At 37.2% G+C, this 14,377-nt stretch overlaps 1 protein-coding gene across 3 annotated transcripts; it reads left to right on the forward strand.

The window, feature by feature from the left end:
* The first annotated feature begins 471 nt into the window (after positions 1–471).
* On the forward strand, positions 472–13,635 carry pdha1a (pyruvate dehydrogenase E1 subunit alpha 1a). Of its 3 annotated transcripts, none has more exons than XM_079870409.1 (12): positions 488–638; positions 2,427–2,447; positions 6,356–6,424; positions 8,391–8,564; positions 8,733–8,859; positions 9,126–9,217; positions 9,934–10,026; positions 10,249–10,404; positions 10,517–10,588; positions 10,843–10,910; positions 12,059–12,167; positions 12,367–13,635. In XM_079870409.1, exons 1-12 carry the CDS (start codon positions 582–584, stop codon positions 12,529–12,531), a joined length of 1,203 nt encoding a protein of 400 aa, XP_079726535.1. In that variant the 5' UTR covers positions 488–581; the 3' UTR covers positions 12,532–13,635. The 3 variants fall into 3 exon arrangements, with proteins under 3 accessions (XP_079726536.1, XP_079726535.1, XP_079726534.1); XM_079870408.1 differs by lacking the exons at positions 488–638; positions 2,427–2,447 and adding exons at positions 2,611–3,153; positions 4,397–5,325; XM_079870410.1 differs by lacking the exon at positions 2,427–2,447 and having other exon boundaries at positions 472–638.
* Positions 13,636–14,377: the final 742 nt, after the last annotated feature.

Here is a 14,377-nt window from a genome sequence, read left to right on the forward strand (position 1 = left end):
ACACACACACACATACACACACACACACACACACAAAAACAGGATTCTATCTGCTGACTAGATTGTTGTTTTTGCTGTTATATTGATGAATTTTCTGTGCTTCGTATGTACTTTCCAGAATTACCTAAACAATACAATGCTATATACCCCCTGGCTGCAATGATAAATGTTTGTGTTAACACACACAAGCTAAGTGGGCCTTGTTTGTGGATCACTTACTTTCTGAAGTTTGATGCCTTGGTTAGAAAATAAACGTACTGACAAACACATTTTTAATGTGAAGTAGTGTAGTGTAGGCCTATGACTGACTGGAAGCAGAATACTACATTTGAGATAGTGATAAGATTGAGAAACGCTGGTCTTTCTTTCTTTCTTTCTTTCTTTCTTTCTTTCTTTCTTTCTTTCTTTCTTTCTTTCTTTCTTTCTTTCTTTCTTTCTTTCTTTGGTCCAGGAGTGTGTGCTCTGGCCAGCAGGGGACAGTATTTCCAACCCTTGAATCTGTTCGCTCGTTCGCTGGTCGGGCTGCTTTCTGTTGAGAGGACTGAAGGAGATCATTTTCTGGTTAGCTGTGAGTTAATATTATGCGAAAGATGCTAACCATTATTTCTAACGTTCTGAGGGGCAGCGCCAGCAGGAACGTAAGTATTTTATTCCGTTGAATCAATATTTCCGCTATGATTAGTAAGACAAATTCACAGCTGTTTTGACGGCTAACGAAGCGCAGTCATACCATGTTGACCTTGCAGGGTACACAAGGCCCGGCTGACACCCTACTAGAGACACATTGCTGTTTAATGCTTATGTTGGTGCTGTTTATTTAACGTAAACCAGTGTAGCATTTCCTTTTATTATAGATGTAAATATAGTCAGATATCACAATTCTTTTGGCTAGCTTGGCTAGCTGGCTAGCTGCACAGGAATGGTGACGTCTAAACTGGTTTAGTCAAAAAGCTGTCATTCTAATAACTTATTATAAAAGACTATAACAAATGAGTTTTGAAATGTGAATATGCTGTTCATAAAAATGGTTAAGTCGTAGTCAATTGCTTTAATTTTCTTTCACTTGTAAAAGGTGACCTCAGTAAGATAGACAGTCGGTCTTTCATCACTTTCACTGACCAGTGGCAGAAGTCCAGATGGACAATGTTCTGTTTTATGCAACATTAAGTGGAAAGAAACAGGAAAAATATGCCCTCATATATACACCAGAATCTTAGTCATTTATTTTTATGTATAATAGGCCTAAGTTTTGACACTCTGTCTGGCCTAACCTAAACGACATTAATGCCACTCAGTCCTTGTCGTTTAGGTTAGGTCAGAGTGTCTACTTAATATACATAAAAATATATAAATGACTAAGATTCTGGTGTATGTACAGTGTGTGCAGAATTATTAGGTTGATTTTCTGATCATATTTTATTCCCAGGCACATTTTGCCAATTCCAAACCATATTAATCTTAATAACTACTATTAATTTTGTATTTAATCATTTATAAGTGATATATAATTGTTCATGAAGGCTGGAAATGAAAAACGCCTTATATTCAGGTGTGCAGAATTATTAGGCAAGTTTTCTTTTACAGATAAAATAAGCCAAAAAAGAGATTTAACTCAGACTGAAAAGTCAAAAATTATTAAATGCCCATGAAAAGATCAGAATGATCAGAAAATCAACGTGCCTAATAATTCTGCACACACTGTATGAGGGCATATTGTTCCTAAACATATTAAAATACAGAGTGTCACCAATTTACCTCAGATACTTAAATTATATTGTATTTATCTTAATTTGAATCCACTTTAATTTTTTTACAATTGGCAAGTCACTTTTTTTTTAGTTTATACACCTCTAAGCTCTATTGCCATAGTAGAGTTTGATATTTAGATGCTGTTTCATGTTTTGTAGGTTTTTGGGGATTTGTCTTGCTTCCTGCATTTTCAAAGCTGATTTAACTCAAGAAAAATACTCCAAATGAGCTACACGTTCATACTTTGAGATGATAAACCTTCATTAATCCCATAACTACATTGTCCGACTCCTAAACATGTAATAAAACATCAGAGGAATTCACAGTAGGGGTATTTTTGGTGCTTCTTTTTTGCCCTGAGTCCTGATTAATTTTCCTCCCTGTATGGTTCAAAGCTCAGACAGAGTCCATTCCTGTAACTGTGACCTTAAGTCTAATAATAAACGATTTGTTGACACAATTAAATCAATGTCATTGTTTTGTTGGCACAATAATGAATGGAATTTTGCAGAACAAGTCAGGCATCTTTCTTTTCCTTATAATAATTGACCCCTCATCTTCTGTCTCTTTCTCTCTATCAACATCTTTCTCTATACTAATTCTCTCTCTCTCACACTCACTCTCCTTCTCTTTCTCTCAATATCTCCTCCTTACTGCTCTGTGGGCTGCCTTTAAAGGGAGCCGAACTGGTATCAGAGGTAAGAGATAGTAGTTTTAGGAATGGGCTTAATGACGACGTCCATCTGCTCTTTTTTCCATTTTTTTTTCTATCCTTGGTGGTTATAAACATGATCATTATTATTATTTATTTATTTTTTTGCCTGAAATTATTCCATTTCAACGGCTTATTATTTTTTTTAGATGATCTTTTCTTCCTCACTTATGACTTTTAAGATCACCTTTTCCTCATTGAGTTTCCAATTACTTGTTTGGTTCTGGCGTATTAAACACAATTTTGCTACATGCTTTTTATTGCTCATATATCGTGGCTGTTTTAGTTTGCTGTGCTGTGAGCTTGAGGGGAATAATTCTGCTCCATTTACCCAAGCTAGTTACTTACAGCTCACATCTTACCTTTACATCTCTCTCACACACACACACACGCACGTTAAAAGCACTCCCATGGAATGGAAAGTACCCATTTTTCCTTTGCTGGTTTTAGATTTTTTTTTTTTTATAACAGAGGAGACATCAATTGAAACCTGTTTGAGATATTTTGTGGCTTTCTGGTATTTGTCCATGTGACCAACTAACCAAAGTGACTGTCAGTTTCAACAGTTGAAGTAGTGTATATGACTGTTGACAACAGCTTTGTCAATGGATACAATTTTAGTTAAGACTGAGTAAATATGTTCAATTCATATCAGTGTGTATCTAATTTCTGAGGATAAAATTGTATATGTAGTAGGGCTGAACGATATTCTGTTTTAACATCGACATCGCGATGTGCGCATGAGCGATAGTCACATCGCCGGAACATGCGATGTGAAGGGTAGTAGCACCCATGGTGTATTAAGAGAACGGTAGCACCAGGGTAGCACACAGTAAACATGAGTTTGTTGTATGGCTTGTTGCTGGGGTGACGAAATGATGATTTCTACCAAAAAGAAAGTCAAAATATCTTGGCTATATAGTCGGCTATTTGGGACTATTTCGGCTACAAAAAGGAGGATGTTGACCAAAAAGAGGTACTTTGCCTGGAGTGTTATAAAGTTGTGGATGGTTGTCTTTTTTAAAAAGTATTTTATTTTTCGTGTTCGCATTTATGAGGAAAAAACAATGTTACGTGACAGTTCTCCATTACGGACGCGACCGCTCTGAAAGCGGCAGTAAAAGACTGCTTTAAAACTTTCACAGAGACCTCAAACAGAAAGCACAAAGCCTTTCTTTAAAACGAATTTCGTTTTGTATTAATTGTATCTTAATTTTAATCAGTGTTTCATTATCCAATTTCCTGGATTTAATAAATAAAAAGTAAATATAGCAGAGATAGCCTATGCTATACGGAGGCGCCAGCGCCTGACTGGAGCTTAAGCTATCATCCATGAACCGAAACTCAGCGTATAAGGTAGCCCACTCGCCTCACACACCTAAAAAAAATATTTATATAGAATTATATCTATTATATACAGAAATATCTACTTTTAAACATAACCATTCAAAACAAAATAAAACTATGTAATCCGAAATGTGCATTTCTCTCCGGCGCGTTCACTACTGCGAAGATCGCGAGTAGCCTATCGTCAACTTCATCTTTGCAGCCGACACAGAAAACACTTGTTCATTAATAAACAATTAAAATGTTTCATTGAAATATTTTACATATTCATAATCATTGCTTTTGCTGGTTATGAACAAATGAATAGCCTAATGAACAAACATCTGTTAAGAGCGCCGCCACGTTGGATTGCATAGAACGTTCACCGAATTCTTACAGAAATATGTTCTAATTTTGGAATAAAATATTAACTGACCTTTTTGTCACTTGTAATGAAGCTTGCTTATTAGTGAAATTATTAATATCATGGAATTGTAATAATTGACTTTAGCCTGGATTGATGGCTCGCAATATCGCGATATATATCGTTGGAAAAAAAAATATTGCAATGTAATTTTTTTTCCAATATCGTGCAGCCCTAATATGTAGGTATCAGCATTATATTGATTACTGGACACCTTGTTTTCTAGATATTGGTATCAACATTGGCCTTTGTGAACATTTGAATGTGATCTGACCAGTAGCCATCAACAGTTGTTTATTGCCTGTGAGTAGGTATAGTGTAGGTTAGTTTAGATTAGAGTTTTATTGGTTTATTAAGTAAAATCCTTTTTGTGGTCTCTAGTCTAGACACTTGAAAGTCTCGCCTTGCTCCTTGGTCTTTAAGCGTTCCCTTTTTATAGCCATCTAAGTCTGAACCTCTGGAGTGACGTGTGCCCTTCTTTTTGCAGTCCTCCACTCTCCGGGCCGTTCTGCAGCTCCTGGCGGTCCAGGGAGAATATGCTAATTTGACCGCTCCACATGACCATGATCCCGACCCCTGTTCACTCTTAAAAGATCCACAACCCCACAGCCCTTCAGTTTCTCCCCCATTAACACAGATACCTCAAAACACTTCTGTCGAACACAAAGCTTTAGGACACACCACCAGTGGCCAGTCAGGAGACTCTGGGTCATGTGATAGACTTCTGACTGATGTCGTTCCCACAGGTGCTATAGCTCAGAAAGAATGTTATGTAGAACAGGTGATGACCAGTGTTTCATCCACCTCAGAAGAATTAAGTTTGGGTCCTTCTGTTACAGTAAGACAATCAGAAAGAGAAAAAAATATTATTCCATTTATAGATGTTCCTCCATCACCTGCCCTAATTACAGCTAAGTTGCCTATTAACCCAGTCCCCCATCCAGCACAGTTAACCCCTGCAGTAGCTAACAGCAGCTCCGACGTAACCAGCACAGACCCCCTCACGTCCAATTGTCCCCCACCAGCCGGGAGCCTCCAGGGCCCTGATAATTCCTTCCCAGAGATCACCCACAGCCTGGCTGAAGAGACTGCCTTACCAGAGCCACAGCTTGCTGTGAGTACTGGCAGCCCCTATATTAAAATGTATATACTTTCTCTTTCATATATACACAGCTTAACCCTCCTAATGGAGTGTTGCATGCCCCTTCCCTTTACCCAGAGCACTTACATACTTCAGAGGTTTCTTCTAACTCTCAATGCGTTGGCCGATGTCTCTTCGATCACTGAACAGATTATTCTTTATTTTTTTATTTTTTTTTACTTTATTCACTCATTGTCCCTGTTAGTTACCTGAAGCAAAATAACTGTTTTGTACACAGTAGGGTTATTCAAGTAAAATAATAATAATAAAACTATTTAAAACATTGTTTCTCGAAATAATAATAATAATAACATGAACTGAAATTGAAATAAAGTATTTAAAAAAAGTATTTTAAACTTAATTTTTATTTCAGTTAGTTGTCAAGGAAACTTCTCATTTCCATTTAAACCAAAAAAATAAGAAAAAGACATTTAATTAGTAAAAAAACAAAAACAACTAATAAAAATGACAAAAAAATATAAAATTACTAAAATTTTATAAGAAAATGAAAATGGAAAATATAAAAGCTAATTCAAACTATTATAGTATCACATTGATACTATAATAACACTCTGCATGTTGGTCCCGCATCTAATTGTGGATGAATTCCTCTTGATGTGTCAGTTTATTACATCCAAACCTGTAAACAAAGAGATGTGCAAAGTTAGTGCAGATTATACAATGCATCTAGGTCTATGTGTTGACTGTTGATTTATTGGTATTAGATTGCAGGTCTGTCGATATGGGTGTTGAGTAAAATTACACTGTGGTGATTCAGGTGGGATTATTACGGATATATTTCATTGTGTCTGGGTTTGCTTCCTGCTTCAGACAGAGTGCTTTTGACCAGGGTTGTTAACATTTCAGTTCCTGTCAGACATGTGTGTGTGTTTGTGTGTTTCAAATGGACTGCTATTTTTTGTTACCATCTTCTCTTTTTCTCAGTAGAGGTCATATATTAATTTATTTTCTATTATATTTTATGTTTTTTTATGTTTCATAGGGTGCAAGAGTGGTGGTATCTGCAAGGACCTATGCTGACTTTACCCCTCAGGCCACCTTTGATATTAAGGTGAGTTTTATCAGATATTTATATATTTTAGTGCATACACTATTTAAAAAAATGTTGGGGTCAGTTACATGTATATATACAACCCCATTTTAAGAAAATTTGGGACATTATGTGAAATGTTATAAAAATCAAGAATCTGTGAATTGCTAAGGGCGTGTTTTATGTTGTATCTGTTTTACATTATAATCCTATGGAGTAAACCGTGTTTTCAAAAAAGTCCTGAGCGCTTTTATAAACGCCACCGCTGACGTCTTTTTCTGTAGCTCAGAGCGTCTTTTCAAGTTGAATAAAGGTAAACTTTTCTGAGAAGAAAAAAAAAAGCCCTACGTCACATGCCTTTTTGACAGCTGACCAATGACAAGCGAGTAGCGAAAAGAATCCCAAGAAAAAATGGCGAAGGTGCCAGTAGATGGACTTATTGTACTAATGTCAGAGCACAAGGAGTTATAAGCACAAGCACAAAACTCGACCAGAATATACATTATAAAGAGGCTGTGTGGGCACAGATTGGACGAATGCTTGGTTGTTCAGGTAAGTGTATCATCTACTACGTGTCGTTAACAAAACTATCTCACCTGTTTATGTTAACTAACATTAACGTTCACTCAGCAACAGTTATCAATACCGTAACCAGTTGATAACAGCAGCTGTCAACAAATGTCACTCCCTTTTACCAGAACGTGGCGGGCATAGGCTACTGTAGCAGCTGTTGTTATAGCAACAAAAGACGCCCTCGGCTGCTATGTGGAACCAAACACTGCCAGCTTCTTCTTTTTTTTACAAAAAAGTGCCCTTGTCAACTTTTTCTTGTCAAAAAAGACGGCAAGTGTGAACACGCCCTAATTCTGTTTAACCTTTATTTAACTCACAATGTTTGCCCAATCTCGCCTGATATAAGACATCTGCTCAACAATCCATGGTCATTGTTGTCTGATTCTCCTTTTCTTGATGGGCCATACATTTTCAAAAGGAGACGGATCTGGACCGCAGGCAGGCAGTCGGGCACATCCACTCTAGATGTAGTGTAGTGTAGTGTCTAGAAAGCACATGCTGAATGAGGCCTGGCATCTGAGATGAGCTCGGGCCCAGAGAACTCACTGGCATCTCTGCATAAAACTGATGAATAGATTTCTCCTTGCGTAACAGAGATTCAAGTGGCATTTCTTGATGCAGCAGACTGTGTAAAGTGAAATTGTTTTCCCAAAGTACTCTTGAGCACATGTGGCTGTATTTAACAGAGTAGCATGTTGGTTTCATGCAGTGCCATCTTGGGGCTTGAAGGTCACACATATTCAACAAAGTTTTCCTGTCTTGCCATACACAGCTTGAGACTTCTCTGGATTCCCTGAAGTTGCAATATCTACAATATTATGTATGGGAGATGGTAAAAGACCTAAATTCTTTGCAGTCTTGCATTGAGAAATATGATTTTTGAATCTTTTGACAATTCTCTCATGAAATTTGTCACAAAGTGGTGAGCCATGACTCATCTTTGGTTTCAAAGACTGAATCTTTGGTAGATGCTCCTTTTATACACAAGCACGATTCCCTCATCTATCAACAGTTCACCTACGTATTGCGGGCTGTTTCAAAACAGTTTAACTTGGATATTCTGTGATATTTTTACTTTAATTTTGCTTTTGTCCCAACTTCTTTCGGAGTGTAGCAGCCATCAAAACCCAAATTTGTTTGTATTTACAAAATACAATAAAGTTGGTCAGTGAAAACACTGGACATCTTTTCTATGCACTTTTGTCAGTTAATTAATGGATTCAAACACCAAGCAGCACAACCGTTTCAACATTGATGATGAAAATAAGAAATGTTTCGTGAGCACCAAATCAGTATATTAGAATCATGTGTCACTGAAGACTGGAGTAATGACCCAAACTTATAAATGGTATTGTACTGTACATTTAACTGTTGTAATTTATTTGAAAGCTTGAAAATGCGCTTGTTTTGGTAGAAATGTGACTTGCACAAGCTGGAGGAGGGCCCACCACTGCAGGCTATCCTTACAAGAGAAGAGGGGCTTCAGTACTACCGCACAATGCAGACAATCAGACGCATGGAGCTCAAAGCCGATCAGCTCTACAAGCAGAAGATTATCAGAGGCTTCTGTCACCTTTATGATGGACAGGTGACACATACATTGCAAACACACAGACATCATCTTTGCTAGAAGAAGACTAGTTCAAAATGCTCAAGTTAAGTTGTGTTTTACATGGTTGGAAAAGTAATTTGTAATTGGTTCAAATGTTGACAGCAAAGACTGAAACTCTTACAAGTGCATTGTGTCGTCTAACAGGAAGCGTGTGCAGTGGGTATTGAGGGAGGTATTAATCTATCAGATCATCTTATCACAGCCTACCGTGCCCACGGGTACACTCTCACTAGAGGCGGCACCGTTCGTGAGATCATGGCTGAGCTCACTGGTGAGAACAACAAAATGGAGTAATGTAGTTTAATATTTCAGAGGCTTCTAAATTATTTTTTCAGAAGCATTTTTCTTTCTTTTTTTCATAATTTGTTTTTTTTATTTGTATTTTTTTCTTTATTTATTTTCGATCTCTACTATTTTTCTGATATTTTTTCATTTTTTTTTTTTTCATTTTCTTTAGTTCTATAATTGTTAGTTTGTATATTTATTTATTTATTCTATCTATTTATTCCCTCTTCTATGTGTCTGTTTCTCCATCAGGTCGTCGAGGAGGTATTGCCAAAGGAAAGGGAGGGTCTATGCACATGTACACTAAACATTTTTATGGAGGAAATGGAATTGTGGGAGCTCAGGTATTTGAAATCAATCAATTTCAGTCTTTTTTTTTTGAAAAGTGCTGTTGTGAAGAGTTTACTAAATCTGCATTGATATCTGTGCTATTTTAGTATCATTGACATAGAATCAACTGTCCATTAAACATATTTTACTGGATTGTAATACTTCTACCCCTTTGAGCAACTTGTTTTATTATCTTTTATAATAAGGACAATAAATTGTCCTTATTTTTTTATATCCGCGGGACTCGCGTGTGGCGCTGATATCTGTCTCTCATTAGTAATTGCGATCTGCTTCATACCACAGTCATGTTAAAAACACATATTTTCACTCATTCATAAACATTATTAGATCCATCAGCATGACAGTAAGTTCCATCATTCCACTTATCACTGAGTCATCAACCTACGCCTTTGTTATTGTAAGAGGTTATCGACCCCTAGCGGCGAAAAAAATTACGTATTATAGCTTTAATGAACTGTTATGTTTTTATTACCCAAGAATGAGCCATTTCTATCTACATACACATCTGCTGTCTCAGATGAAGACATATTTTTCTGTCGGCCACCATAACTTTTGTTGGTTGCAATTCGCAACCTCACCACTAGATGCCGCCAAAGATTACACAGTGCACCTTTAAAGTTTATTTTATTTCAATTAAAGAAATTGTTTTTGTTTGAGTTTTATTTAACTATAATAACCCTAATTTTTATTTTACGCATGTGTATCCCAGGTGCCACTTGGGGCAGGTGTAGCATTGGCCTGCAAATACCAGGGCAATAATGAGCTGTGTGTCTGTCTCTATGGTGATGGTGCTGCAAATCAGGTAAGTCACTTCCATGCAGGTCCAAACAATCATGTGTTTACCCACTGCAAGTCCTAACAACCGATTTAGCTACTAACTAACATTTGAACACAGATCTGACTTCTTTGCTGTCCTTGTGCTGCTTTACCTAACCTTATAACCATCTGAACAACTTATAATCAGTGCATGGCTGTGGCTTTACAGGAAGGTTTCATACACTTCTACACTTTTTTGTTTCTGCAGGGTCAGATCTTTGAGACGTATAATATGGCATCACTGTGGAAGCTGCCCTGCATTTTCATTTGTGAGAATAACAAATATGGCATGGGTACATCTGTGGAGAGAGCGTCTGCTAGCACTGACTACTACAAGAGAGGCGATTTCATCCCTGGTTTGAGGGTACGATGCAGGAAGGACACCATCATGCTTTTACTTGTGTCATGACACACATAGTGCACTGAAATTACTCTCCATGTCAGAATGTCTCCTTACCTGTTCTCTGGCTTTGTAGGTCGATGGCATGGATGTCCTTTGTGTGAGGGAGGCCACCAAATTTGCTGCTGACCACTGCAGATCAGGAAAGGTGAGCTCCGGTTAGAGTGATGTGCAATTGTAGGGATGGGAAAAAAGATTATTAGCTCTGTTAGGAAGTATGATTTTTGATGATGTGTTTTATGCACTATAATTATATGGATAATTCCACAGTGGTAACTTTACAATAAATGTTCCACTGGTTATGAAATGTCTGTTTCAGTTCCAGAAAACAGATAAATATTCTCATGGGATATTTATCAATTATGTAGCAAAAAATAAAATGCCTGAAATTTATAATTATAGGGTCCAATTCTGATGGAGCTGCAGACCTACCGTTACCATGGACACAGTATGAGTGACCCAGGAGTCAGGTAATTATCTTATATCATCTCAACCAAAGTTATTGTTATTACTCTTGCTCTGAGCACCAATGAGCACACACGGACGTGAAACTGAAACCAAACTTTTAGATACCAGTGGAAATTCACAATTCTCTATTCCAATTTTGATACCACATCTAAAACTACTAGCTCAACTAATATACACAGGTTCGTACATGGTGCTTAAAGGTGACTTTTTGAAATTTAAAGGGATAGTTCACCCAAAAATGAAAATTCTGTCATTAATTACTCACCCTTGTGTCGTTCCAAACCTGTAAGGCCTTAGTTCATCTTCGGAACACAAATTAAGATTTTTTTGATGAAATCCGATGGCTCAGGAGGAGCTCCATTGACAGCTATTTAATTAACACTTTGAAGGCCCAAAAATGTAGGAAATACATCGTTAAAATAGTCCATGTGACTACAGTGGTTTAACCTTAATTTTATTAAGCAACGAAAATAATTTTTGTGCGCCAAAAAAAACGAAATGTCGACTTTATTCAGTCATTTCTTCTCTTCTGTATCAGTCTCCGACGCGCGTTCACAAGAGCACCACGACGCATGCCCGTGGTGATGACGCGCAGGAGCTGGCGTTCTGACATATGACCTGCAAGCAGAGGAAGACGCACGCGAGGTCACGCATGTGTCACGCTGCTCCTGTGAACGCGCGGCGGAGACTGATACAGAAGAGAAGAAATGACTGAATAAAGTCAGTATTTTGTTTTTTTTTGGCGCACAAAAAGTATTCTCGTCGAACACAAATCATTTCTCCATCTCCTTGAGTAAAATAAATCTGTCATGATTATACAGTTCAGTGTGGCTCTCACATTATATGATGTGGCAGACAACTAGTTGTCCAATGCGGCTCTGTTCATTCAGCGTGGGTTTGTTAAGAATGCAGTTGTGAGTCCTGAAGATGTGCAGGTGTCAGTTCAGTTATAGAATGCGGTTGTCACACAACGCTGTGTGAACGCAACCTTATTAAGCGGCGCTGCAATACTAGCCATTAGCATCTGCTCGAGAGTTTTGTTTTGTGTGAAACATGACGGGAATTGGGGATGAGCGTAAACAGTATCTAATGCAGTATCTTTTTTTTATTAGCACTCATATGTGACAACCTTTGCTCTCCATCTCCATAGTTACCGAACACGTGAGGAGATCCAGGAGGTGCGCAGTAAGAGCGACCCCATCTCCCTGCTGAAGGATCGCATGCTGAGCAACAACATGGCCAGTGTGGAGGAGCTTAAGGTGAGACTGTTCGCGCTTACCAGAGACACATTGAAGTAGGAAACAATCATTGAGATGGTCACAGTTGCACTTGAGTATGAATTTTCGGATTCAGTCTCATTGGCGAATAAGATAGGGATTACTCAAGTATGCTTAAGAATGTGAAAATGTGAAGCATGGACATTTCTGCAGTTTCACTAAACACTGACACCTTTCGCAGGAGATTGATGTTGAAGTAAGGAAGGAGATTGAGGATGGCGCTCAGTTTTCCACCACAGACCCTGAGCCTCCACTGGACGATCTTTGCAACCACATCTTCTACAATAACCCACCTTTGGAAGTGCGTGGCACCAACCCCTGGACCAAACTCAAGTCCGTCAGCTAAATCGCCTTCCTTATCATCCCAAGTCCCCTCCACTTCCTACTAGTTGACCCTCTCTTGAAGCGCACAGCAAAAATTGTCACCTCCAATATGGCTATAGGTTTCATAGACAGTTGTTGGGAAACTCAGCCAAATCTCTCAGCCACATTGAGACAAGTTGCCTCATTTTACATTTTATCATTACCTTGTTTTCTTGTTGTCTCCATCAGTTACAATACTGACCTTCACTATAAATTTTAAAAGGTTTCAGTACTAAACAAAAAATGCTATATTTTTCCATCTCAGAAATAGCATGTAATGTGTGAATAAACATGGTGGTATTTGGCTTGTAATTATTGGTACTTTCCAAATGTCTCCAGTGCAACTATTGTCTATACCCAGTGCCCACGCAATAACAGAGCATTTACCTAGTGTCCATGCAGAAACACCTCCCATCATTGCTCTGTGCAGTCATTATAGACATGCGCTCATACACACACACACTTTATGTATCAGTAGAACATGTTTTGGCCGAGGTGTCAGTGAAATGCAACAGTCTTGCAGTCCTAACTTGACAAAATATTTTAAGGGAAGATGTATTAACATTGATAAAATGTAAATCTGTTAGAAGGCCATACTACAAAAAAATGTTTGTGTAATATTTATGGGGTGTAAAATGGGATTTCTTATTTTCTGTCATATCTAAACACTTCCGTTCATAGGCTTTAAAGTGTTTAAGTAAAAAAGTAGAATGGGAAAAGGTTAATAAGTTCTTTCATTTGCTTTAACTCTCCTTAACTTTTATTCTAAACAGGGTTTTTGTTGTCACATATTTATTATAAAAAACTTGCTTTTGTTACAAACAGCGTTACAGGGGGTATAACTTCAAATTTGGCGATTCCAGTTTATTAATGGTTGTATTAATAGAATGTTCATTTTAAATCACTTGGGAAAGAAATAGTTTTTTCAATAGATTGATAGGATGCTGTTGAGATATTGAAGGGGGCATTAGGGACACAGGTTAAACAATTATGACGTGTTGACCAGGATGAGGAGTCAAAAACATCAGGCAATGTATCCAATGTGGTTTTTATACCATGAAACTACAAATAAATATTTCAAATACCATTTTTGTGTGATTGGATGTCTTTATGTTGTTCTACCACAGAGACGGTTGTGGATACAGGCCTTAACCCTACAAAGCCCACTGTATCATATTTGATACATTCATTTCTAAATTATCAACATAGTCAAAAATTGCACAAAATCTACCTGCTTTCTAATTGATGGTTTATACTGTACCTTTTTAGTAAGTAAAAGGCCTTTTAGTATAATTAAAAAAATGTCCACCTTTAGGTGAACTGTCTTTTTACCATAAAATCTTTATTGATTTTTACATTTTAGTTAACATAAGAATAACTTTATATTCTTAGTAATATTTCAAGATGAACATTTACTTGATTGTCTAAAAATATTTTTTTTAGGGAAATTTTGAGACAATTTTTTGTATAAAATTGTTTACATCTTTTTTTTTTTAAGAAAGGTTTATTTGTCTCTGAATCATTATTGTATTGCTGTGTATTGTTTTGTCTCCCACAATTAAAACTAAAAACTTTTGATCATACTTTTGATATAGTTTCAACTGTTTCGTTTTAAAAAACAATTGGGGGGACCTCACCTGCCATTAGTACTCAAAGGGACCATGACAAATTATTAAATCTTTTCATTTAATGTGGCATGTGAACATGAGGTGAGCACTTTCATTTATAGGATGAAGCTTCTTTTGCATTTTATCCCGTTCTATGCATGATCGTCACACTAAAAATAACTATTTGAAGAATTGGGTCACAAATAAACTGGGTCTCATGAA

This window comes from Squalius cephalus (assembly GCF_949319135.1).
Source record: "Squalius cephalus genome assembly, chromosome: 5".
Taxonomy (NCBI): Eukaryota; Metazoa; Chordata; class Actinopteri; order Cypriniformes; family Leuciscidae; genus Squalius; species Squalius cephalus.